This window comes from Macrobrachium nipponense, chromosome 2, assembly GCF_015104395.2.
Source record: "Macrobrachium nipponense isolate FS-2020 chromosome 2, ASM1510439v2, whole genome shotgun sequence".
NCBI classification, from domain to species: domain Eukaryota; kingdom Metazoa; phylum Arthropoda; class Malacostraca; order Decapoda; family Palaemonidae; genus Macrobrachium; species Macrobrachium nipponense.
Window position 1 is genome coordinate 63,245,383 of NC_087201.1, and position 25,985 is coordinate 63,271,367.

The 25,985-nt window shown below is 42.6% G+C and overlaps 1 protein-coding gene across 18 annotated transcripts in view; it reads left to right on the forward strand.

The window, feature by feature from the left end:
* LOC135220649 (tight junction protein ZO-1-like) overlaps positions 1-25,985 on the forward strand; it is a 702,643-nt gene that overhangs the window by 602,195 nt on the left and 74,463 nt on the right. For all 18 annotated transcript variants that reach the window (XR_010315743.1, XM_064257985.1, XM_064257979.1 and 15 more), the window contains one exon: positions 20,752-20,897. Coding sequence is in view for 17 of the 18 variants with exons in the window: in XM_064257985.1 (XP_064114055.1) it covers positions 20,752-20,897 (146 nt within the window). In the remaining variant the exon portion in view is untranslated. The remainder of the gene's footprint in view (positions 1-20,751; positions 20,898-25,985) is intronic.

Below are 25,985 nucleotides of genomic sequence, written 5' to 3' on the forward strand. Positions count from 1 at the left end.
AATGTATATGACTTAATATACAAAACCCGTAACCATTGCGTTATGATGTATCCCCTAGCATAAAAATAAGGGGATAACATCTATGAGATCAGTATGGTAATCAGATGTTAGTGTCCCTAACCAGACAAAAGGGGCACTATACAATCATAGAGCAGCTAAGACACAAGGTAAATGTTAATGAACAAGGCAGGAATAGACGAACTGTTGGGTGAGGCAGGTAGAAAGGAGGACTGAATCTTCTACTATAATCTAGCTAGAGTCAGGGGAAACTATGTTACCCGCTGCTACTGCTGGAAATTTCAGAGCTTCCAAGGACTTAAGGTAGTGACGTTTGAACACTGTCGGCGATTTCCATCCGGTATACTTCTTTAAATCAGCAAAATTCATATGTTGGAAGTAATTAATTGAGGTGGCTACTGCCCTGACATCATGTGCTTTGGAAAGGAGTCAGGATTGGCTTGTTTGATAAAGTACAGGATTTGTTGCCTGATGCCTTTAGTGGATAAAGTACCACCTTTTTCCCTCCTAAAGAGGGGCCCCGATGAGGAAGAGGAGGTCCTGGATAGAAAGGCTCGTAAGGTTGAAACCGGACAAAGGGAAACATCTTGTGGAAGGGGTAGTACCTTCCAAGGTTCCCACCTCATCAAAGGATCTTCGTTCTTTGCTAAAAAGCTACGTTCCGGAGAAAGTAGCACTTCCCCTGTGGGAAGGAATTGAATATGATCCGGATCTCTGGATAAAGCCGACAGTTCTGAAATTCTTGCTCCTGAAGCTAGGCTTAATAAAAACAGAGTTTTTCTTAGGAGCATCATAAACGAGCATGTGTCATTATCGGTTTCGGAAGCCAGTTTTAGAACATCGTTTAAGAACCATGAAACTGACGTAGGCCTGACAGAGGGCCTAAGTCTAGCACATGCTTTAGGAATAGACGAGAAATAGGTATCTGTCAAGTCTATGTTAAATCCAAATTGAAATATCTTTTTCAATGCTGACTTGTTTGTCGTAATCGTGCTAGCTGCTAAACCCTTTTCAAATAAAGATCTGAAAAAGGATATAGCAGAATTAACTGTCATGATTCTGATATCTGACTCTCTCAGGAAGATTGCTAACTTTTTGACGGCAGCATCATACTGCCTCAAAGTTGAATCCCTTTTATCGGATTCCAGGAAAAGAATATTCTGAGGGTCAATATTCGCATCTCTTTTTGCCGCAAACTTCATGAAATCCATAAAGTTAGGGTTTTGAGAATCCCTGAGGAAGCGAACACAGTCTTCGTTTGTACTGACTGGGAGAGCTTGGGACTGGGGATCCGAAGGGGACGAAGACCCAGTTCCAGGATCAGGGGGTACCAATTGCTCTTCGGCCAGTCTGGGGCTACTAGAGCCACTTGACCCCTGAATGTCCTGAGTTTGTCTAAGACCTTCATAAGGAGATTCACTGGAGGGAAGACGTAAATCTTCTCCCAGTTGTTCCAGTCCAGAGCCAGGGCGTCCGTGGCGTAAGCCAGAGGGTCCAGGTTGGGGGCTACATAACACGGTAGTTTGTGGTTCGCTTGTGATGCGAAGAGATCCACCTGTAGCCCTGGGACTCTTTGAAGGATCCATTGGAACGAACTCTCGTCTAGAGACCATTCCGACTCTAGGGGTACTGATCGGGTATAGGGCGTCTGCTATGACGTTTCTTACTCCAGCTATGTGGGTGGAGGAAAGATGCCAACTGAATTTGTCTGCCAGGGAGAAGATGGCTATCATGACGTGATTTAGATGACGTGACTTTGGAGCCTCCTCTGTTTATGCAATGTACTACCACTGCGCTGTCCAAGACTAGCTTTATGTGGGAGTACCTTGGTGGGCGTAATCTTTTCAGAGTCAAGAAGACTGCCATTGCCTCCAGTACGTTTATATGGAACTGACGGAACTGGGGTGACCAAATTCCTTGCACCTTTTTGACCTGGGAGTACCCTCCCCAGCCGCTTAAGGACGCGTCTGTGTGGATGGTAATCCCTGGTGGAGGGAACTGAAGAGGGACTGACACTGACAGATTCTTGACTTTTGCCCACGCCGAAGCCGGTTCTTTAGAATCAGAGGTACTGAGGATAGCTTGTCCCTGGACCTGACATTTGCTCGAGAGCGCCAGATCCTGGTTAGATCTTTCAGTTTGGCTTTCATTAAGATGTTCGTTACTGAAGCAAACTGGAGAGAGCCGAGGATTCTTTCCTGAGCTCTCCTCGATGCTAGTTTGTGACTTAGAAATTGCTGACTGACTTCGCTATTTCTTTCCTTTTGGTGGATGGAATCGACAGAGTGTGTGAGGATAGATTCCATTGAATGCCTAGCCACTGAAAGTTTGACTCTGGGGTGAGTCTGGACTTGGATCTGTTTATCTTGAATCCTAGATATTCTAGGAATTGGATCACTTTCAGTGTGGCCTTGTTGCATTCTTCGACTGATGGGGCCCAGATCAACCAATCGTCGAGATACGCTACTACCATAATCCCTTGAGCTCTGAGCTGTTGCACTACTACTTCCGCTAGCTTCGTGAACACCCTGGGTGCCACGTTGAGCCCGAACGGGACTACCTTGAAGGAGAACGTCTGGTCTCCTATCTTGAATCCCAGATACGGACGGAAGTGTCTTGCAATAGGGATATGATAGTAGGCGTCTGTAAGATCGATAGAGGTGGTGACGGCCCCACGGGGAAGTAAGGTCCGCACCTGTGAGATCGTGAGCATCTTGAACTTGTCGCAGCGGATGGCTAAGTTTAAGCGGGACAAGTCTAAGATTACCTTCTTTTGTTGAGCCTTTCTTTGGGACGCTGAACAAGCGACCTTGAAATTTTAATCTCTGACTTTGACTATAGCTCCTTTCTGAAGGAGGTCCTCTGCGTACTCTGTCAATTCCTTGGAAGGAAGTTGACGGAAAGGTCTGGCTGGAGGTGGGTTCGTCAACCAGCTCCAACCCAGCCCTTTTGACACTATGCTCTGAGCCCACTGGCTGAAGTTCCACCGGTGGCGAAAGTGAAACAGCCTCCCTCCTACCTGAAGTTCCTCATTGGTTCTGGTAACCCCCTCGACCTCCTCTGAAGTGCTTTCCCCTATTGAAGGGACCTCCCGATCCTCTCCCACGAAAGGACCGCTTACCTCTGCCTCCCTTGTTCGAGCGGTCATACTTCTGAGAAGCTTGACTCTCGAAGGCTGGATTGTAAGCTGGAGAGATGGCGTATGAGGTGGAGGGTTGAGGCTGAGGGGATATCACATAAATAGGCTGTGATTGGCCTTTAGACGTGGAGGGCTGAGCTGTCTGCACTAACGGCACTGTAGGAACTTGTTGAGGGAAGCGCGGCTGCTTCTTTTGGTAAGGTTGGAAACGTCTGGCTTCCTTTGTCCCTTACCTTTTGGTGTCAAGTCTTGCCTTCTCCTAGCCATAAGCCCCCGCAACGGTCCTTAAGGCTGGTTCAATTCGTAGCCTCTGCTTGTACTTCCTTTACCATAGCCTCTGGGAAGAGATCTGCGCCCCAGATGTTAGAAGAAAGTAACCTATTCGGTTCATGCCGAATGGTTGCCTCAAGCAATACATGCTTCCTGCAATTTGTTCTAGCAGTGGCAAACTCGAACATGTCTGACTGCACCGTTTGAGTCAGGGCTTTGGTCATAAGCTTAAAAATTGGTTCTGAACCATAAGCCATGGTTGCTACCTCAGACATAGCCATCAGGTTGATTGACCTGGCTAGTCTTGTTTTCGAGTCAAACTCCGCTTGAATAAGACTATCCGGGAGCCTGGGCAGCTTTTCACCAAAAACCTGCTCCATAGCACAGTCAGGTTTGAGTTTGCCAGCTGTGAAAGTGTTAGGCAAGTCCTCCCATAATTCTCCAATTGACGGGAGCAACGGAGAAGTGGGATCTGCTTCTTTCAGCTGAGGCATGGGTTCCCCTTTCTGAGCTGCTGAGATGGTCGACCTCGCTATCTTGGTAAGGAAAGGGAGCGGAGTACCTTCATCCATCGTGAAAATGGTAAAGGGACTTTTGAATGGTTGGATCTTGGTATTCGAACAGTCCATGTCGTCTAGACATCTAAGCCATTCTCGTTGGGCCTGGTCCCGAGAATAGAGGACTGTCTCCTTTGGTACCCTGTCCATCTCTAACCATAGCCGAAGGCGTGAGCCTAGCGTAGCCTATGAAGGGAGGCTGTAGGCCTTCCGGGTAGAACTCGAAGTCCTCTATTCTTCGAGTTCCAAACTCCGGTATGGAGATGAGACCATCTTGGAAGGGAGCATATGACGCTACTCTCCAAGGATTGTTCATGGAGAAGAAAGCGGGCAGCGAGTCATACGGGGGAAGCTGAGATCCACTAGTGTTAGAGGTTGAGGGAGAGGCAAGGGGGGCTTCTCTTAGGCCGGCTATAATAGTATCCTGAGAAGTTATCCTATCCGACAGGCGAGATATCATATGTTCCATACTCGTCTTAAGGGAGTACCAAGTCGCCCACCTGTTGCAACAGGCCAGCATTGGTGTCCAGAGCCGGAGCTGCTGCGGAGGTGGAGGGGAGACTCTGAATAGGCACCAAAGGTAGTGGAACTGGTGATACTGCCGGGGTACGGGATTTCTCCTTAGGCTTACTCTTTGATGACTTTGAGCCGGAGCTAGACCCTTTAGACCTGTCTGAGCCGGGATTACGAGCCGGAGACTTACGCGAAGAAGAAGACGAGGACGTCTTCTTCGAGGACGATGACGTCTTAGTCAAGGTCATATGTTTAGACTTGATCTTAGGCCTAACCGAAGCCTCTGGAGGAGTATATAACTCATCACCGGTAAAGCCTGGGAAGGATGGTGAAGTTGCAGGGGTAGAAGAAACAGTCACTCCCAAGGGGGACCCTTGGGTACCTGCATTACTTACCTCGACCAACAGGTCGTCTATACCTACCATAGGTTCAACATTTATATCCAGGGTTTGCGACATCCGTGGAGATATCCTGGTCTTGTTCAGTCAAGGAGGCCGCCAGCTGTTGTTGGATAAAGGCAATAGAGGGGTCCGCCTCTACCGGATCGGACGTATCCAGTCGCCTTGCCTCCGGGGAAGATTAACAAAGCTAAACGCTTCTCCAGAATGTAGGGCTGACCCTTGGCGGCGTTCTTGCCAAAACCTCCGACCCATGGCCCGCAGGGTAGCCAATGCCGTATCTCTTACTGCCGGAGCCTGTAAGAGAGGATATATTTTAGAATTAAGAACCACTTAAAACTAAAACTTAGGATATAACTTAAAACTAGATGCCTTAAAGTTAAAGTAATGATGAAAACTTAAGAAGTAAAAGAGGCGGAGCGGCATGCGGAGATGGAATACTTACGCCTTCCAAAAGCTGGCTCACCAGATCGTAACTATGGTACACGTCTCATGGTACCAGACCTGGATGTCCCCGTGCGGAGTCGCGCATGGAGCATGGACCGGCAAACTTCGTGTCCACAGGGGTCCTGAAGTGTAGCGGAACATCCCGGATGCTCACAGTTGGTGGCCTGTAAGTGGGAAGACACATGAGTATCTTAAAGGGGGAACACTTACAGACTAAGGACAAAAGAACTCCGTTACGTGGCGGAGCTCGGAAAAAATTTGGGCATAACCCCTCCCTGCATGGCCTGAATAGGCTATAATCCCGGAGAGATCCGGTAACTACTAAGGGAGGGGTGGGGATGGTTTAAGAAACTTAAGATAAACTTAAAGATAACTTAAACCTACATGCAAGTAACCGGACTAGGTCCAGTGAAGCGGAGTGTAGTAACTCAGCAATACGGTACGGTTAGTAAAGACCTATTGTATGCTCCGGTCCAACTATGGTGGACTATACCCTTCCGCTGGATACCAGGACTCCGATAGGGAGGAGCTCTAGTAAGGAGGGAAGGGCGAGATGACATACAGACTCGCGCTAACCCGGAGCGACAAGGAAGTAACGGAGGGGGGGAAGGCCAGAGCCCCCCACAACGTACCACCCGGCCGAGCCGAGAAGCGGAGAGGTCGGAACCAGTCAGGGACTGTCGGACTCCCAGGCCCCTCCGGTGGAGGGGAAGGGGGAGGCAGGCTCGGGCATGCTGGGCGAGCAAGGACAGACCGACCCACCCCCGCCCGACTCTATGGGAGAGCGGGAGAGGGGGAAGGGGGACTGGCAGGCGCCTGGCTGACTCGTGATCACGTAGTGACCACGAGGCGGTAAACTAAGATACGGTAACCAAGCCTAGGCCAACCAACTGATCAGAGAGAAGCTATCGGGAAGCAACCAGAACTGAAAAGCGGTAGCATATAGGCCCATAGGGCGAAAACCAACTGATCAGAGAGAAGCTATGAGGAAGCGACCGAACTGATCAACGGTAGACTAGGCTCTACGAGCCAGGACCTAGGCTAAGCCAGACGCCAACTAACCTAACAACAACAAAACATAAAAATATAATATAAATAAAAATGAAAGAAAGAAGGTAAAATAGCAGGAGAAAAAATCCAGGAGTGTGCGACTAGCCCGAAGGCAAGTCTACCACTCAAAGCTAGTCAGGGGCCGATACAAGGAACCTGAACTAGGGTCTGGATAGAAAAAGCCTACAAAAGGTGAAATACATACATGTATAACAACTTGAGTAGACGTAATAACGCGGATAATCAAAATAGAGCGTAAAATAATAAGGGGTGTTCTAGGTATGGGAGACCAAGAACGAACCCAACATGCGGCAGGACCATGCTGCCATGCTTCCAGCCCCCGAGAACGTATCTATACCTAAAAAACGGCAAATACCGTCTCGGGGACGGAAAAAACTCGCTAACCGTAAATACTGAGTACTTAACTTAGCTGCTGCGATAGCTGCACGCTCCATTATAGTAAAAATCCACGAAAGGGCACAAAAACACAGAGAGAAAATTAGCACGTGTGGCTCCTGGCGCTAACTTTAAAAGGATGGCCACTAGAGGCGCAGCAGTCGCAAGCATGGGATGGTGTAGTAGTAGTACGAGCTGCTCCCTCTGTGGGACGGCTCCCCTCTTGGAGGGTTTTGTAGTGGGAGATTTCTATTGGCATTTGGCTCGTGGTAGTGGTCTCACTCGCCTAGTGTTCATACCGACACCCTCCTAGAGGGTGAGCGAGTCAGTCATACTGACCTTTTTCTTTATTTTATTTATTCTCTGGTATGTGTTAGTACATTTACCCTAGAAATAATAGATTAAAGGATATTTCGCGCAAGCGACACGAGCTGAGCCAGAAAATCATACGTGCGATTGTCGTAACATTTGCACCATTTTAAATTAGCTGTTATATAATGTTTTATATATGAAAATGTGCTCAATTTCATGTAGAATACAACAAAAAATAATTGAAGGTTGTAGCTTTTCTCATTTTCGAAATATTTGCATATAAATCACGATAAATAGAAAAAAAACACGTTTGGTCAACTTTGACTACCGAAATGGTATAAAAACGCAATTGTAAGCTAAAACTCTTACAGTCTAGTAATATTAAGTCATTTATCTTTATTTTGAAACAAATTCAGTCTCTAGCACAATATTTCGATTTATGGTGAATTTAAAAAAAAAACTTTCCTTCCCTCCGCGCACGGATTCTCCGCCGCAAATCTCCGAAATGCGTACATCGCATTCTCGGAATATTTGTTCCATTTCATATTAGGCGTTTCATAGAGTTTTATATATGAAAATGTGTGCAATTTCATGTAGAATACAACAAAAAATTGAAGGTTGTAGCTTTTCTCATTTTTGAAATATTTGCATGTATAAAAAAAAAAATAAAATTGACATTCGGTCAACTTTAACTTGTCCGAAATGGTTGAAAACTGTAATTGTAAGCTAAAACTCTTACAGTATAGTAATATTCAATCATTTACCTTCATTTTGAAACAAATTGGAAGTCTTTAGAACAATATTTAGATTTATGGTCAATTTTTGAAAAAAATATTTTTACGTTCGTGCGTTACGAATTCATTCATCATTTTGTGATAATATTTTCTCTGTGTTGCTTTAATCGTTTTACAATGTGTTATATACCAAAATGATCGCAATTTAGTGTACAATACAACGAAAAAAATTAACCTGTTATCTTTAACCGTTTTGCTCACAGCACGATTTGAATACAATTATATATGAAATATTGTTTTTGCTCTATCATATATCACATTATTTATATATGATAATGATTTTTTTTTCATTTCTGATGGTTGCATACTAAACTTCAGGCAATGACAAAAAAAAGAGCCAAAAATGAACTGTTAATCTTGAAAACTAAGCGCGCTGTGATTTTTTGAGAAAAATATTTTTTCCGCTTTGGCGCTCACTCCGAGACCCCCTTGGCATAGGTGAGATGATTTTTATTATACCTCTTCGGCATTTAAGGGTTAATGGGCCAGGTGATGAAGAAAGAGGGCAACGTTGCAACAACTGTTGCGGAGATCCAAGAGAATTGCAGCCAGAAGGATTGAAAAGGGAGAGGAAATCATTTAGTTGGAGTTAATTGCCCTCTTTCTTCATCACCTGGCCCATTAACGAGCTAATGACCGGTGTCAACGATCTTCAACAACTCTTGTTTTTAAATTTACATCAGTACATGTTGTAACTAATTGTTCATTTGGACTGATGATGAACCCAGAGAAAGGTTCGAAAGCTTTTTGTAAAGTCTTATAAATTATACACGGACTCTTAACACTTTGTATTATTGTGGACCCTTTAGAATATGAATTGTTTATTGCAGTTGTAATATTGTGTAGGTTAACAGATTCAAGGATATAGATTATATAAATTATAAATGAGGTACACACACTCAAACAATTGGTGGCAGTTTCATAATTTTTAATTCACCTGCCTGATGCACAATTCATACCTTATTAATCTTTTTTTCAGTCACTGATATCTTTAGAACATCATGTTATGTTATTGTATAAAACTATTTTCCATATAGCAAAATTGACATGAACAAAATGAAGTAATAAAATATGTCATATCACAACCACTGATATATGTACATTACCAAATAGATAGGAGACACCTGTCACTATTAGTATTGCATAAACATAGTCCTTACATTATCATTTCAATATTAAGTTGAGGGTAGTTGAACGATTCCATTTGTTAAATTTTACAGAAAACCTTGGAAACTTACAAAATGCTATTAAATTAAAAAAAAAAATAATAAAAATGATAACCTAACAACGTGAACCATGTGACCTCACTCTATTGCTTTTGATGTCGTTATGTGCACGGGAATCTAATGTCAATGTGTTATTTATTGGTTCCTGTTGGAGAGATATCAAGAAAACTTAATACACCGGAGAGAATCATACATAGATGAATCTAATTGTTTAGAGAATGGCAGTTTAGAACATGGGCCTAGAGAGAGCAAGACAATACAGCAGTGTAAATGTTGCTGAGCAACATTCATTTGTAAATTTTGAATTCTAGCGCCTTGTCAGGATATTGCTGAACCAGGAATCATGACTAGCTGTATGCCTATGACTGGTGTCTGATGAATACTTTAAATGGAGAGGAAGAGATTTTTAAAAATACACTTGAAATCTTTGATAGGTATCTGATGAATAAGTCTCTAATGAATAAGCAAATTTACCTTTGATGGATGAGAGATTCAGTTAGGCTTATTCTTTTTGCTTTGTTTTTTATCGGTGGCCAGTGAATACCATGGATAGAAAGGGGAACAGATTCATTGATGCACATTTTTTTTTTCTTCAAAACCTAAAGAATACATTTTATTGTGAGATACTTTATTAACATCGGTCTAATTCCTCCATCACTCCTATACGCCACCTCTGCTCTCTTCCACATCTCAGGCGACTCAATCCGACTTCTCGCTACGAACTCCATCGCGTGAAAGCATCACTAATGATAATGGTTATTTTAAAATTCCCCACACCGACAACGGAAGCCTTAAAATGCATGTTTATAAAATAGTATTTTCTGTTCAAAGACACTTTATCTTTCATTCCCCAAAATATGTGCACACACTCGTGTTACACCCTGTATGATTGTTATAGCTGTCAAAGAGCAACCCTTGATGAAAGCAGTAGGTTTTTCTTGAAAAAAAAAAAAAAAAAAAAACATGAAATAGACTTGAACGAGAATGTCACCTTTCATATTTCTTATCCTTTCAGTTACTTATATTATGCATATGGTAGTAGGTCTAACCATACATGTGAAACTAATTTTGATTAATTTCTGTTTAGAAGAAATGAATAGTTACAGAAAGATCAACCCAAGAAAGCTTTAATGAAAGTAAGCCTCTTTTAATGTATTCGTCAGTTTTTACTTGCACAGCTTTCCAACGTGCCCATATGAAACAGGATGATAAACAAGGAATTCGATAAAAAAAATACTGAATTATATTAGTTTGATTTTTGTATTGCTTTTTGACTTTTTGACTGAGTAAATTATGTTAAGTAATTAAGAAAAGGATAAGAAAAAAGGAGACATGGCCAATGAAACAAGAACAACGGGAATAATCAAATAAAGCAGATTAATATAGATATTGTCGATTTAAATATTCATTCACATTACGTATCCGAGAGGGTATACTGCTGAAAATACACCTAAGCTAATCATGTGTGAAAATCGGAAGTCAAATTTAGGCCCACTAAATGTGTCATACAAATTATTTCATTGATGAAAGGACAAAATTAATTTAATTAAACATCATTATTAAAGAATGTTAACCCCTTAATTTGTTATTTATCGGCTATAGGAGACAAAATGACAACACCCCAGTTCAGTACAATACGTTGGGTCAAGACTCAAGTGGCAGCAAAGCCAACTTCAAAATGCTTATGCTGTCACCAAGCTAAGATTTGAGGATAAAATTAGAATTCTTGGACTCATCAGTATATATTTTCCTTACTTTGCAAAATAATTATCTTTACTGTATTGAATAAGTCTACTCAATTCTAATGTAATTTATTTCAAGTATAGCACCTTTGAAGGAAATATTATCTATTGTTAAATAAATAATCTGGCACCTGCATATGGCAATATTTCCATAACGAACAATGAATTAAGAAACTACATCAATTCTTCATGGGCTGACTGTGCATATACATTGTTTGATTTGAAAATGAGCTGCTTATATATGATAGCCTATGCTTTCTAGGAGCTGCTTACATACTATATATCCTATGCTTTCTACAAGCACCCTTTAATTTAATATGTAAGATATTGTTGGGCATTTTCAATTTTTTTATTGCTTATTATCAATATTATTAATATTATTATTATTATTATTATTATTATTATTATTATTATTATTATTATTGTTATTTGTTTTATTAAAAGTAATTGCTGCCTCAGCTGCATTAATTTTACGAAGGTTCTTCTCTATTTTTCTAATTATTGTTTTCTCATTGTTGCTTAAACTGGTGAGCAGTGCACTGAAGGTTGGCATGTTGCAAATAGGTAATAGTCAAAGTCGATTGAATTTTATTAATAAAAATTCCGGTGGTAGTCAAATTTTCCGGGTATATCCCGTAGAGTTTATTGCAGGTAAAATTCAATTCTATTCCTTTCTATTCCTTTTGTGAGGCCGTAACATTTTGTCTGAGACTCCAGACATCCTCTGAGGCTGAGGTAGGTGATGGACTGAAGTGAGAGGGTAAGTCCGTCTGCTTTTATTGTGGTGGTGCAGCGGGGGGCCTTCATTGGCTTAATGCATGGCGAGTTGCTTTATGATTGGGTGCCTGGCTGCGGGTTGAAATCAGCTCCTGAGCGCATGCTCAATAGGTGTGCCGATCTTCTCAGCTGCATGGCATCAAGCCGGGCTTCATTTCGATTGTTCAATTGCCGCATGACATCACTGCTGGTATTATTCATGGTATTAAAGTTGTCTTTGGTGTTATTTTCTTCTTGAATTGGGACGTTTTTGTGGGGCGATATGGTGAAGTTTGCTGTTACTGGTGTGTTCCTTTGTATACAGGTCAGGAGCAAAAAGGGCTTTTGCTCTTGGATGAGTAATGCCTCCAGAAGGCGCAGACGGCGAGCGTCGGGTGCTCTCCCTATTATTCTGGTGTTGCGGATAATACATTTGCGGGAGATTGTGTCTGGTGGGTGGTGAGGGCGTGATTCTTGATGGCCCCTTCTTGGACGTGACAGGAGATTCTCTTTGCAAGACGCATTGTAGTCATTCCAACGTACTTCCCAGGACATCCTCGGCCGGGGCATATGTATTGGTATACTACGTTCGTCTGCTTGAAGGGGTCTCCTGATGGCGGTGATGGGTTATTTTTCATGATTAGGTCTCTTGTTTTCCTGTTTTTGTAGTATATTATGAGGTCCACCATCTTGCCTTCATCAATGGGGAAGACGTTCTCCTTGATGATCTTCATCGACTTCTCGTCGCGGTACTGAGAGTGCATGAAGGCCTTATAATATATCTTGATCTTCTTGGTTGGGCGGGATTGTGGATCTTCTTCCTCATTTGAGTACCATTGAACAATCAAAATGAAACTCGGCATGACACCATGCAGCTGAGAAGATCGGCACACCTATTGAGCATTCGCTCGGGAGCTGGTTTTAACTGGAAGCCAGGCAGCCAATCATAAAGCAGCTCACCATTCATTTGCCAATGAAAAGGCAGCGGCACGAAAACCCCTGCTGCACCACCACAATAAAAGCAGACAGACACCCTCTCACTTTAGTCCATTACCTACCTCCGCCTAAGAGGATGTCTGGAGTCTCAGACGAAACGTTGCAGCTCCACAAAAGGAATAGAAAGGAATAGAAGTGAATTTTACCTGTAATAAACCCTATGGGATATATACCCGGAAAATTTGCTACCACCACCGGAATTTATATGAATAAAATTCAATCAACTTTGACTATTACTTATTTGAGACATGCCAACCTTCGGTGCGTTGCTCATCAGTTTAAGCAACAATAAGAAAATAATAACTAGAAAAATAGAGAAGAACCTTTATAAAATTAACGCAGCTTAGGCAGCAATTACTTTTAATAAAACATGTTTAAAAGAGGCTTTACTTCCAGCATATTATTATTATTATTAGTATTATCGTTATAAATGAATTTTAAAGAGAATACTACTGAGTCACATTGTTAAACACTCTTGGTGCTCATTTGAAGGGTTTATTCTTGAATGAACATTGAAAATGGAAAAAAGTTCAGAGTTGGACTGCTAAATGAGAAGAGACCAAAGGGAGTGGATGAAAGATGAAATGCAGAAAGCATTTTGTCATGGCCAAAGAGACACTACACACAATCTCAGTACTATCTGCAGGGTGCTGTGAAAGGAACGTGTCGTAACCCCAAAAGGGATGAGGTTACCTAAAAACTACAAGGTGTCTAGATGATTATTTTTGTTATTAAATTAGGTTTGTTCATACGCAAACAAACCTTCGGTCTCAACAATAGGATAATTTCTAGCGCCTAGCTGGATCCGGTTAAAAAACCGATGAAAGCAAGGAATCTTGTGATATCTGGCAATGCATGCGTAGATTGGGTGAAGAATGGTCGAAGACCATTCACCTACGACAACGTGTCAGTCTTTTCTTTGACTGCCTGGGCGAGAGTCGTGTTTAACCTATCTTGGCCTTTACCTGGTTCATTCCCCGTTTCGCTTGTGTTTAGTGTGTGTATTTGGCTGATATTATGGCTTCTTCTGCTCCTTCTTGGCCTAGTCAACATGTGTTGCCTGGAATTCCAGGTTTTCCATGTTCTCGTTTTTTGGCTTCGTCAGCGACTGACCCCCACATCACGTGCAGTAGGTGCTGTTCTAATTTTTGTACTATAAGGAATCCTTGCACGGAATGCCGGGCATAGCCTAAAGAGCAGTGGAAGTTGTTTTGTAGCAAGAGAGAACATCGAAGGGTTTCGACTCTTCCTTCATGGGAAGGTTTATTCGCCTCTTTCTGATGCTTCGTCTCCTGCAGTATTCGACCCCCAGAGTAGCGATGTTCCTGTGTCTCCTTCCTTTTCTTCCAGATTCGTTGCTGGAAGTATCGGGAGGCCACCAGGCAGATGTTTGTAATGTCGCCCCTTCTTCTTCGGGAGTTAATTTGATTCCCGGGAACGAGGAGGCTTTTTCATTATTCTCATTTCTAAAGTTGGAGGCATCCAAGATGGCAGCGATTAGAAGACGCTCAGGCTAGGGAGGACCCCGTCCTTGGAGGGGTTGCTTGCGCACTTTTTGGAGACTCGATACCCCCCCCTTCCTCAGGCTACCCAGGCCATCCCCCCTCCTCCCAGCCTCATCTTCGTGGGTAGCCGAGGTCAGTCATTTTGTATTGCTCCACCAGTGACTGTTGCCGCTTCTTGAGTCGGAGGGAAGCTGTGGCGTCGTATCAAGCGTTGAAAGGCTAAGGACTTTGCTCTTTCTTCGCCTACGAGGGAGGAACTGCGCGGACATGTTCTCGAGAGTGTTGGTGGGTGTCTTGCAACCTCCTCCATCCGTGCATGTCTCGAGTGTGTTGCAATCTCCCCCGTCCATGCACATCGCGAGCGTGTTGCAACCTCCCCTGTTTCTGCATCATGTCCGTGCACATGATGCAAGTGCTCCTTCTTCTCCAAGGCCTATTCGTTGCTGTAAGGATCTCAAGGCGCCTGTCAAGAGGTCGAAGGTGGTGAGCGCAAAGTTGCTGCAGCAGGAGTGTTTGCCTGCCCCTCTCACTGATGCATCTAAGAGTTCGATTCCCGAGGATTCTCCTTCGATCTCGAGTGTTTAGGATTCCTCTCCAACTCACATTTGTAAGTCTGCCATGGCCGTGACCATTCACAGACATGTTAATGAATTATCTGTTGGAGGAGAATGTAGTGATGTTCCTAGTGTTAGAGTGGGTTCATCTTGGGAGCCGACACGTGGACCCAGCCCAGACAGGTTATTTGGTGTTTCGGGCTGTTTGGCTGCTGATCCTACCATTAATTTTAATGAAGAAGGTGCCTTAGAGGAGCCTACACATCCTCGTCGTCGGTCTCCGTTGCCAGAGCAGGAGAAGGAAGACACGCAAGAGTTTTTGTCTTCCTTTTCGGAAGCTGTTGATCTCAATTGTGGGTTCAACAATTTGGAAAGTAGGCCTCAGGCTGAGTCGTCTTCACTCCTTCTTGCTTAGAAGCCTTGGTGGGAGCTACACAGGATCCCAAATCATCTCGTCAGCTTCCCTTGTCAGGGAGATGTCCAGTCGGTCTTGCATAAGGATAACGCCTGTTTCGGACCGGGAGGGTTTGCTTCGCTCCAGGGGCTCTGCCAAGCTACTACTCCCACCTCCCACGGGGCATAGGAAGTACTATGCTACAAACTCTAATTTTTTGATGTCGCGCCATCTTAACCCAGACATCATTTGCCTGAAGCCGGTGGCTCCGTCCTTGTCTCCGCAGGATGCCTCAGCATTGGAATCTACGGCAGCCTCCATGTTGCAGACGGTTTCTTGGCTGGACTTCTGGTCTGTAGTCATTACCAAAATAGTTTCTGACAGGTCCCCAGAAGGGTTGGTGAGTGCATCCTCTCTTGCCAATCTGTTACAGTCCGGAGGCAAGGCGTTTTCGTATATGGCTCACCTCAGTGTTAATTTATGGGCTAACCTTCTGCTGGTTAGAATACGATAGGCCAGCATTGGGCTGACACCAAAGACACTGGTGCACCAGGCCGTGTCTAAGTCGGAGTCTCGTCCTTGGAGACATGCGGCTCCCCCTCCTCCCCCTGTCCAGCAGCAGTCAAGAAGATCGTCGCCTGGTAGGCCGTTGAGGAATTTGAGTTCGGCAGGGACTTCCCGTTCGACTCAGCCTAGGTCAGAGGATCAACGTCCTTTTCACTCTTGTTCCTTTAGGCCAAGAAGGGGCCCAAGGGCCAGAGGTAAAGGGAGCCATCAGTAGGTTAGGCGCCTCTCCCTCTCCTGTGCCACCAGGGGGGTAGGGGGCCCTGCTGCCTGGCAGGCTATTGGGCCAAGTAGCAGAGTTATGGGGTGGAGAAGTGGGTGGTAGATGTCCTTTGGGTGGGGTACCTACTGCCATTCAATTTCTCTCCTCCTCTGTCGGACAAACCACAGCTCAGGAAGGCATAGCCTCCAGATTCTCTGAAGTTCTTGGCTCTTCAGGAGGAGGTGCAGAAGATGCTGGACAAGGATGCGATAGAGGAAGTGGTGCGTCCGTCTCAGGGGTTTCACAGTCACATCTTCTTGGTGCTCAAGACGTCGGGAGGATTGAGACCTGTAACTGACTTATCCACCTTGAATCACTTCATCAGGGAGACATGGTTCAAGATGGAGACCCCATTTTTGGTGTTGGCAGCTGTGAGGGAAGGCGACTTCATGCTGTTGATAGACTTAGGGACGCATACTTCCAAATCCCTGTTCATCCAACGTCCAGGAAGTTCCTTCGCTTCTCTTTTGGGGACAAGGTCTTTGATTTCGAAGTCGTATGCTTCGGGCTGACAACAGTCCCTCATGTTCACAAAGGTCTTCTCTCTCGTGTCAAGTTGGGCCCATGCTCAGCGGATCCGTTTGCTGAGGTACATCGATGATTAGTTGGTCTTGGCAGTTTCCTGGGAAAAGCTGCTGCAGGACAGGGATCGTCTTCTTCAGTTCTGTCTGGAACTGGGCATCAGTCAACCAGGAAAAGTCGAACCTTGTACCCAGTCAAAGGATTCTCTACCTGGGCATGGTCATCAATACAACAGTGGCAAAAGTTTTCCTGTCGGATCAGAGATTGGAGAAGTTGTGGGTGGTGGCGCGCAACTTCCTGTGGGAACCACATCAGTCAGCTCATCAGTGGCAGGTTCTTCTGGGAGTGTTGTCATCCCAGGAGAAGCTGGTCCCTCATGGGCGTCTTCATCTTCGGTCTCTACAATGGAGACTGGGAGGATTCTGATCTCCGGCGGGGACTCAGCACTGTTAATGGTTCCTCTGTCTCTGGAAGTAAGAGAAGAGCTTCATTGGTGTTTGGACGACCAGTATCTTTCGAAGGGTGTCCCTCTGCGTTCTCTTCCACCGGACTTTCTTCTGTTCTCAGACACCTCCCTCGCAGGTTGGGCGGCCTCATTTAGGCGGCCTCATTGCTTCATGCGTTTGGAGGACAAGCAGCAACATATTAACATCTTGGAGTTGAAGGCAGCCTTCCTGGGTCTGAAGGAGTTTCGGGAGAAGGTAGAAGGTCATTCTGTCGTTCTCATGTCGGACAACACCACGGTGGTAGCCTATGTGAACAAACTGGGAGGCCTGGTTTCTCGTCAACTTCACTCCTTGACCGCCGAGGGTCACCAGTTGGCGGTCAGCAATTAGGTAGAGCTCTTGGCCAGGTATATCCCAGGCAAACGGAATGTGGTCGCAGACAAACTCAGTCATTGGGATCAGATCCTAGGCACAGAGTGGTCCCTTCATCAAGTGGTAGCAGACAAGCTTTTCCACGTTTTTGGTAGGCCCATGTTGGACCTTTTTGCGACTCACTACAACAGAAGCTGGAGATATTCTGTTCAATGGTCCCAGATCCTTTAGCATTGGCAGAGGACGCATTCCAACATCCCTGGGACAACCTGGAGATGTATGTCTTCCCTCCATTTTGTTTGATCCGTCAAGTTCACAGGGTCTCAGGATGACTTTGGTAGCCCCTCTGTGGCCTCAGGCAGAGTAGTTCCCAGATCTGCTGTCGTTGTTGTCAGAGGTTCTGAGGGAGATTCCCCCTTGGTGACATCTCCTGTATCAGCCCCATGCGGAAATGTTCCACCAGTCAGTGGAAACCCTGTCTCTTCATGGTTGGAGGCTATCAAGTATCTCCTCCGAGCGAGAGGCTTTTCTCAGAAGGAAAGCAGGGCATATGTCCAGCAGTCTCAGAACGTTGACCTCCGCGGTTTACCAAGGCAAATGGGCGATCTACTGTGATTGGTGTCATAACAGGGTTTTTCTCCACTCGCAATCTCTATTCAGTGAATAGTAAACGTTTAACCTTCCTCAGAGAGAGAAACGTTTGTCCGTTTCTGCCATTAGAGGCTACAGGGCAGTCCTGAGTTTGGTGTTATGCCTTAAAGGTATCGACATCTCCTCTTCCTGAGAACTTTCCTTGCTAGTTAAGGGGTTTGAGCAGTCGAGTTCTCCTAGAGAGCTCAAGCCTCCGACGTGGGATGTTTCCTTGGTTCCCAAGAGCTTCACTAGGAGTCCATATGAGCCCTTGCATCGCTCATCTGACAAGAACTTGACGCTCAAGACGGTTGTCCTCCTGACCTTGACATCTTTGGAGAGAGTGGGAGAGCTCCATAGTCTGAGCTATGATGTGAAGCACACCAGATGTTGGGGGTCGTTGCCCTTCAAATTTGCCCTGGAATTCATGGCCAAGACCCAAAATCCCTCTGTGCATGATGACAGGTTCACTTCGTTTTCCATTCCATCACTGAATGACTTGTACAAGAAAGGGTTGTCTAGGAATACTATCTCTCTTTGGATATGGGAAGCCATCAGGCAGGCATACTTGTCTCTTGATGATTCCACCACCACGTCTGGGCTGGCTAGAGCACATGACGTTAGGGGTATTGGTCCCTCTCTGGCCCTCAAAAAGAACTTGGCTGGACATAGAGCGCTGAGTGCTGGTACTTGGTTACGCCAGTCCACGTTCGCCTCTTTCTATCTTAAGGATGTTGCCCACAGATCTGCGGACACATTTTCCCTTGGTACTGTGGTGGCTGCCCAACAGGTTGTGAAACTCATAGTTGCCCCTAACGAGGCACTTTTGTACCTTACCTAAGATGATTGTGTGGATGAGAGAATGAGTGAGTTGGCTGGTCTCCTTTATTCTCTTGTACCTTTCCTTCTTCCTTCTGGCGGATTAAGGAATAGACATGTCATTCGCTGGACTGGTCTGATACAATGAGTAAGGTAGTCATACTGATAGTGTGGTCGGTTAATATGCAAATGTCAAACCCTCTATTTGGTAGCATATCCTCCTCTCCTTGGCAAGGAGGAGTTGAGAGCAGTACAAACCCTGGTGTGTTGGTTTGCTTTTGGTCAGTCCAAGTTTCTCTTTGGTTGCCTATACAATGGTTCTCCCATATATCATTGTACGTCACTCAGGGTCTGAGTGGTTAGATATCAATTTATCTAGCTTCTCAACGGGCTTCAGTCCCTGTCCAGAAGTCATTTCTTCTGGAAGCTGGACTGGCTGGTCTAGGATGTCTTGTACCTCCCTCCAAGTATGAGGATATCCTATTGTTAAGACTGAAGGTTAGTTCGTGTATGAACAAATGACAAATTTTCTAAGACAATTTGTATTTTTCATAGCTATAAACCTGAGGTCTTACCATTATACTGCCCGCCTCTAGCCGCCCCTCTGTGTGTTAAGACATCCTGAGTTGGGAAAGACTGACGCGTTGTTGTAGGTGAATGGTCTTCAACCATTCTTCACCTGATCTATGCATGCGTTGCCAGATATCACAAGATTCCTTGCTTTCATCTGTTTTTTAACTGGATCCAGCTAGGCGCTAGAAATTATCCTATTGTTAAGACCTCAGGTTTGTAGCTATGAAAAATGCAAATTCTCTTAGAAAATTTGTCATTTTTTTTAACATATTCAAGATTGAAAAAAATAAGCCAATGCTCCTAGAAACTGAATACTTTTGGTCATAAAACAAAATTGGTTAATGAGGTTTGTTTGTTTTGATGATAATGATAAAAAGCATTTTATATTGTGCTTTTAGTCATTAAATTGGTACAGTTTACCATGTATCATGAGCAATTTAACAGAAGTAAAGCAGCTTTATTAATACAGAACCAATGTTAGTATTTTGCTTATTTTTTAAAAACAGCTGAATTTATTTTAACACTATTATACATGTTGCATATGAAATAACATGGTGTAATTATACATGATGCATTTTATGAAATAACATGGTGTAGTTGTTATAGAAAATATTTCATGGTTGACAAAGATGTACACTGAGCATCATCACACCTGAGAACAATTTCAAAGGAATATAATGAAAGCATGGAGCTGAGGATTTGGCTAGTGTTCAGTAGTCAATTATGTCATGTGTGATGTGGGAAAGTTCCCATTCTTGCAGTGCTGCAAATTCTCCAAGTACATATACCAGCTTAAAAATTTTGGTGTTACGAGGCTATTTCTAAAAAGGAAATCATCTGATACTACTACTGGTAGAATTGCAGTTCAAAAGAATTTTTTCCTTTTCCAGAATCTTTTCGAAAGTGTTTTATTTTTTTATTTCTTTTACACATTATGTGTAACAGAACTTATTGTGGAAAAGTAATATTAGTGTAAAATTTTGTGTAGAGTGTAAGCTCATCACTGTATTTCATAGATAATGTCACTGCTTTCTTTAATCACATTCAGTGCTTAAAAATTTTATAAAGAAAATGCTAGGTAAATGAGTTTTTGATAAACTGAAATCTTGTTCACAGGTAGATGCACCACATAGTTCTGGATATAAAAATCTTGCTAGTTTCCTGTCTCTTTGGCATGAAAATCACTTGACATTCCTTAGCAACCTTAAGTACTGTGGTAATATATTTTTTAAACTCAAATATTGACCAATTAGTTTTCCTGATTGCCTCTGGTATAAAGTTAATAACATTTTATGAATCTTTGTATTTCAATCTTTTATTATCTGTTAGGCAGGTACTATATTGCATTTTTTTTATATTGTGGTGTTTACCCCCATTTGTTATGTAATAAGTACAGAATAGTAGTAATTCAGTTAACAAGTCTTTTTTGGTGGGAATGTTGATTTAGTTAAGTGATGCTTGCATTCAAAGATATTTACTGTAAGTTCTCATTTTAGAGCCCGTACGAAATGAGCCCGTCTTTGGGTCCCAATGCCCATGATGATCTCAAGAGTAGACTTCACCCACAGTCACCTCACGAACCTTACAGATATTCTCGTTCTTCCTCTCAGCCGCCCACTTATCGTTCTGATGACCCATACAGGTAAGATACTTTTAACTTTTAATCTTCTTGCATTTATGTGATGTACAAACCATTTCTACCTTCATAAAATGGTAAACCATCCAGAACTGGCCAGGAAGCATAAATTCAAAGTTTAAGTGCAATAAGTGGAATTTTGGTAATCTTTACTTCAGAATGGGCCCTTGACATGCAACATAGTTTGAGGAAATCTGTCATTATAACATCTGTGTTTGATCTTTTGGGGATGCAAACCATTGCCTTTGAAGTAGAGAATATTGTTTGTGTAGCTGAATGGTTGAATTAACTTAATTACAAATGAGCTGCATGATGGAACTAGTGAAATGGTGTGGGCTCCATTAAAATTGTCACGCATTTAGGTGCCCTTTGATCTTTCAATGTTTTGACACTTTTGTTTCTCTGTATTTTTTATGTTTTCCATATTAATTTAGATTCATCATCACCATCACAAATATCTTTAAATTAGTTTTCCCCTTTATGAAGCAAGAAACATGAAATTGGTTCTTTCCACTTTCTTCTGTTTTGTGCCTTTTTACTATAAATACCATCTGGTCTGGATATTAATTTTCTCCATGATTTTCTTATCTTTCTCTCACCCTTATATCACATGCCCCATACCTTCTCAGACGTTGAAGAAATCCTTGTGTGTTTAAGCTCCTACATCTTACTCATCACACACAAGCCATGGATCTTAACATAGTGTTGTCAAACCTCTTCTAAATTTCCATTTTCTTGCAAGTGCCCATATCTCCACTTAATAGGGTAATACATACAGTCCTTAAATACATAGGAGACTCAAAAGAGGGGGTTGGGAGATCTCTTCCCAAAGATATCACCACTAGAAACAAAATAATACATGTAAGGAGAATACTAATTTTTTAAAGTGCTGTGATGGAACCAGGGAGCTCTTCATTCTAACGGAGCCAGATGGTTCTCCCCAGGAACTTCACTTGCCAGACCCAAGTGGTGCAATGGGAGAAGGTCTGCTCAATGTCATGCAAATGGAGCTAACATCATATCCTTCACACCATTTGTTGAGCCACAACCACTGGACCTAAGGAGAAAGTGTCCAGGGATTTATGTGTGACAACTTTAAATAAAAAGGACTTGAAGGTGGTTAGTCTGTTCCAGACCCCAGCTAGGAGGAGTTTTCCAACTGTATAATTCTTCTTAAATGGAACCGAAGGTGCGCTGGGGTGATAGAAACATTTTGGTCCAAAGTCTAAGCTTTTAATAAAAAAGAGGTCATGTTTCTTGAAAGCTCTTTCGTAATACAACCCATGCTAACAAAAATTCTATTTTGTGTTGGTCTGAGGATGGCCATACACTTTAAGCGTGAACAGGGCAAAGAAGCATCTCTTTGTGATCATCGTCCATGAAGTCCTTAAGAGAGGGTATGGAGAAACCATAAAATCTAGTGTCATGTGCTGAATGATTATGTGTATTTGCTATGAAGTCTGGAAAAAAACTGAACACCATTTCCTTCCATCCATGGGTTTGTGTAACATAGCTAAGTGCATGAATCTCACTAACCCTTTTAGCTGATACTAAGGCTAAAAGAAACACTGTTTTCAAGGTCAAGTCTCTGTCTGAAGATATTCTGATGGGTTCATAAGGAGACTTGGTCAAGGAAGTTAAGATTTTTGTAATGTCTGTCAGGAGGTTTAAAATTTTGAGGAGAACTACTTTTCTCAAAATGCTTCATCATATCCAAAATCTCCCAAGATGACAAATCTGTATCTCTTGCTTTAAATTTTTTGGATAGGGCAGACCTATAACTATTCATGGCTGAGACGTAGAGGTTTTTATTGTTCCTCAGAAAGAGAAGGAAATTCACCACATTTTTAATAGTGGTCTTGAGGAGATGTTAGAGTCTCTTACTACACCAATCCAAGAAGACTGGCCATTTTCCTTTGTAAAGCTTGAGACGGGAAGTTGACCAAAGGTTGAAATTTTGGCACATCGTTATTTATATGAAAATATTTCAAAACTGATAAAAGCTACAACCATGGGTTGTTTCTTGTTGTATTCTACATGAAATTGCGCACATTTTCATATATAAAACTTTATGTAACGGCTAATTTAAAATGGTGCAAACATTGTGACAATCGGACGAAAAAATGTATAATTTTTTTCGTTAGAGTTACCGCGCACACGTAAGGAAATTTTTTTTTTTTTTCATAAATTCATCATAAATCGAAATATTGTGCTAGAGACTTCCAATTTGTTGCAAAATAAAGGTAAATGATTGAATATTACTAGAATGTAAGCGTTTTAGCTTACAATTGCATTTTTAACCATTTCGGTCGAGTCAAAGTTGACCGAAGGTTGATATTTTAGCACATCATTATTATTTTAGCACATCGTTATTTATATGAAAATATTTCAAAACTGATAACAGCTACAACCATTGGTTGTTTTTAGTTGTATTCTACATGAAATTGTGCACATTTCCATATATAAAACTTTATGTAATGGCTAATTTAAAATGGTGCAAACATTACGACAATTGGACAAAAAAATTTATGATTTTTTCGGAAGAGTTACCGCCTAGACGTAAGGAAAAAGTTTTTTTCATAAATTCACAATAAATCGAAATATTGTGCTAAAGACCTCCAATTTGTTGCAAAATGAAGGTAAATGGTTGAATATTACTAGAATATAAGAGTTATAGCTTACAAGTGTGTTTCCTACCATTTCGGTGGAGTCAAAGTTGACCGAAGGTTGAAATTTTGGCACTTATCGTTATTGATATGAAAATATTTCAAAACTGATAAAAGCTACAACCATGAGTTGTTTATTGTTGTATTCTACCTGAAATTGCGCACATTTTCATATATAATACTCCATGTAATGGCTATTATAAAATGGTGCAAAAATTATGTCAAAGTGACAAAATAATTTCTGAGATGTGTCGCTGATACTTTTTAGTGTGAGAAGAAAGAAATTCGCACTTGCGCGCCTGGGTAACGATTGTAAACAAAACAACGCCTTGATCCATGAGCTCCCATTATCCCCCAAGGCACGTGATTAAAAAGTTTACGGCTGGTAGGCCTATAAGTATTTTTCCGCGAATTTTTAAAAAACTTTTTTTATATCGACCCATACGTCCAATCGGCGTTAAAAGGTTAAGTTGAAGTTATTCAAGTGACTGATGTATCTTTCTGCTGTGTTCTTGTTTCAGTAGATCTTGAGTCGCAGGGAGATGTCTTGGGATGTTTATGAGATGTAGGAGGTGCTCATTGGGGCTACCAACGTCATTCAGAGAACTTGAGAAATGAAGCACCTGTTGATCACCCTCCTGAGCTGGCTGAAAGGAGGAAATACATAAACTTCTAGATTGTTCCAGTGGCATTAGAAGGCGTCCTGCATGATGGCGTTCTTGTTTGGAACTGGAGAGCAGTAAAGGATAACTTGTTCCTTCAGGTTGCAAACAGATCTATTGTGGGGCCTGGTCACAAACTGAAGAGTCCTATTGCCACCGATTGGAGTAAGGACCACTCTGTTCCCACCACATGTCTTGATCTGCTCAAGGTGTCTGCCACAATGTTCTTCCTCCCTGGAATGTACCTGGCCGTCAGTATCAGGCTCTTGCATTCTGACCATGCGTGGATCTTGATAGCTAGTTTTTCCAAGCAGTGGGAAATCGTTCCCCCAGTTTTTTCAGATAGAAAACAACTGACCTTAGTCTCTCCTTTCAGGTCCTTTGTAAAGAACTGAAGAGCTAACCAGGCTAGCTTCATCTGCAGAACATTTATATGTTGTTGTCGCTCTGTCTTGTTCCAGGTCCCTGAAATGTACTTTTCATTCAGGTGTGCTCCCCAACCTGCCCTGGATACATCCGAGAACACTAGCATCTCCGGAGTTGCCTGGCCGAAATTCATCCCTTGGAGATAATCTCTGGAATTCTCCACCATTGTAAATCTCATTTTGTCCACGTTTACTGCAATCAGTTTCCTTGCAAGCTCACGAGTTTAGCTGTTTTCCTTCAAATTCCATTGAAGGGGACATATTCAAGCTCTGCCTCTTGGAACCGGTTTTTCCTGAGAAACCAGGCATCCAATCATGATCTGCCAATTCTTTATTGGTTGCCTTGACCAAGAGAGGAGCCTTATCGAAAAAATAGGAATTTCTCCAACCTCTTGTGATGGGAAGGCCTTCAAAACCTGGGTATCGGTCATCATTCCCAGATATTTGATTCTCTGAGTCAGAACGAAACCTGTTTTCTTGAAATTTATTAGAATCCGTGGGGTCTAATGCATCTGTAATATGATATCTCTGTCCTTCTTGGCCTGGGCTTCTGAATGAGACAGAATGATCAATCATCCAGATACCTACAAAAATAGATGCCTCTCTTGTGGGCCCATGCTGAAACTAGTTGAAAAATTTGTGGTCTTGGGGAGCTGTTGCCAACCCAAAGCAGGGGACCCGGAACTGAACATTATCTTCTCTGAAAAAAAAAATCCTGGAAAAAAAAATCCTGGAGGAAGGATGAATTGGTACTATTTGTAGATAAGCATCCTGAAGATTCGTGAAGATCCTGAAGTCTTCTTGCCTGATAGGTGCCAGAACAGACTTTGTTGTCTCCATTTTGAATGGGGCAAGTAGAAGAAACTTGTCCAGTAATGATAGGTCTGTCAGTGGTATCCAACCCCCTGGTGCTTTATGTACTAGAAAAAAGCAGTTGTAGTAACCGGGTAATGGTGTCTTCGCTGTCTCCACACAGCCCCCTTGTCCAACGTATTCTGAATCTCTTGTAGGGCTTTCTGCTTGGGGGAGTTTCCTTGGTAAGAGGGAAACTCAAGAGGAAAGGCTGACAAAAGAGGCTTCTGTTGGAAGGGTAGAATATACCCTTTCTTCAAGGTTACCACTGTCCAAAGTTCTGCCCTGGCATCCTGCCACTATTTCCACTTGTACTTGAGACAGTCTTATAGTACGTACACTTAACTTAACGAAACACATTAAAAATGTCAGGAAACATATACTAAACTTTTTTTTTTTTTTTTTTTTTTTTTTAACAAAATTTCAATTTCTTCACCACTTTCAACTTTCTGTTTTTTCGTAGTATCAATTGGATCTTCCTTTTTACTT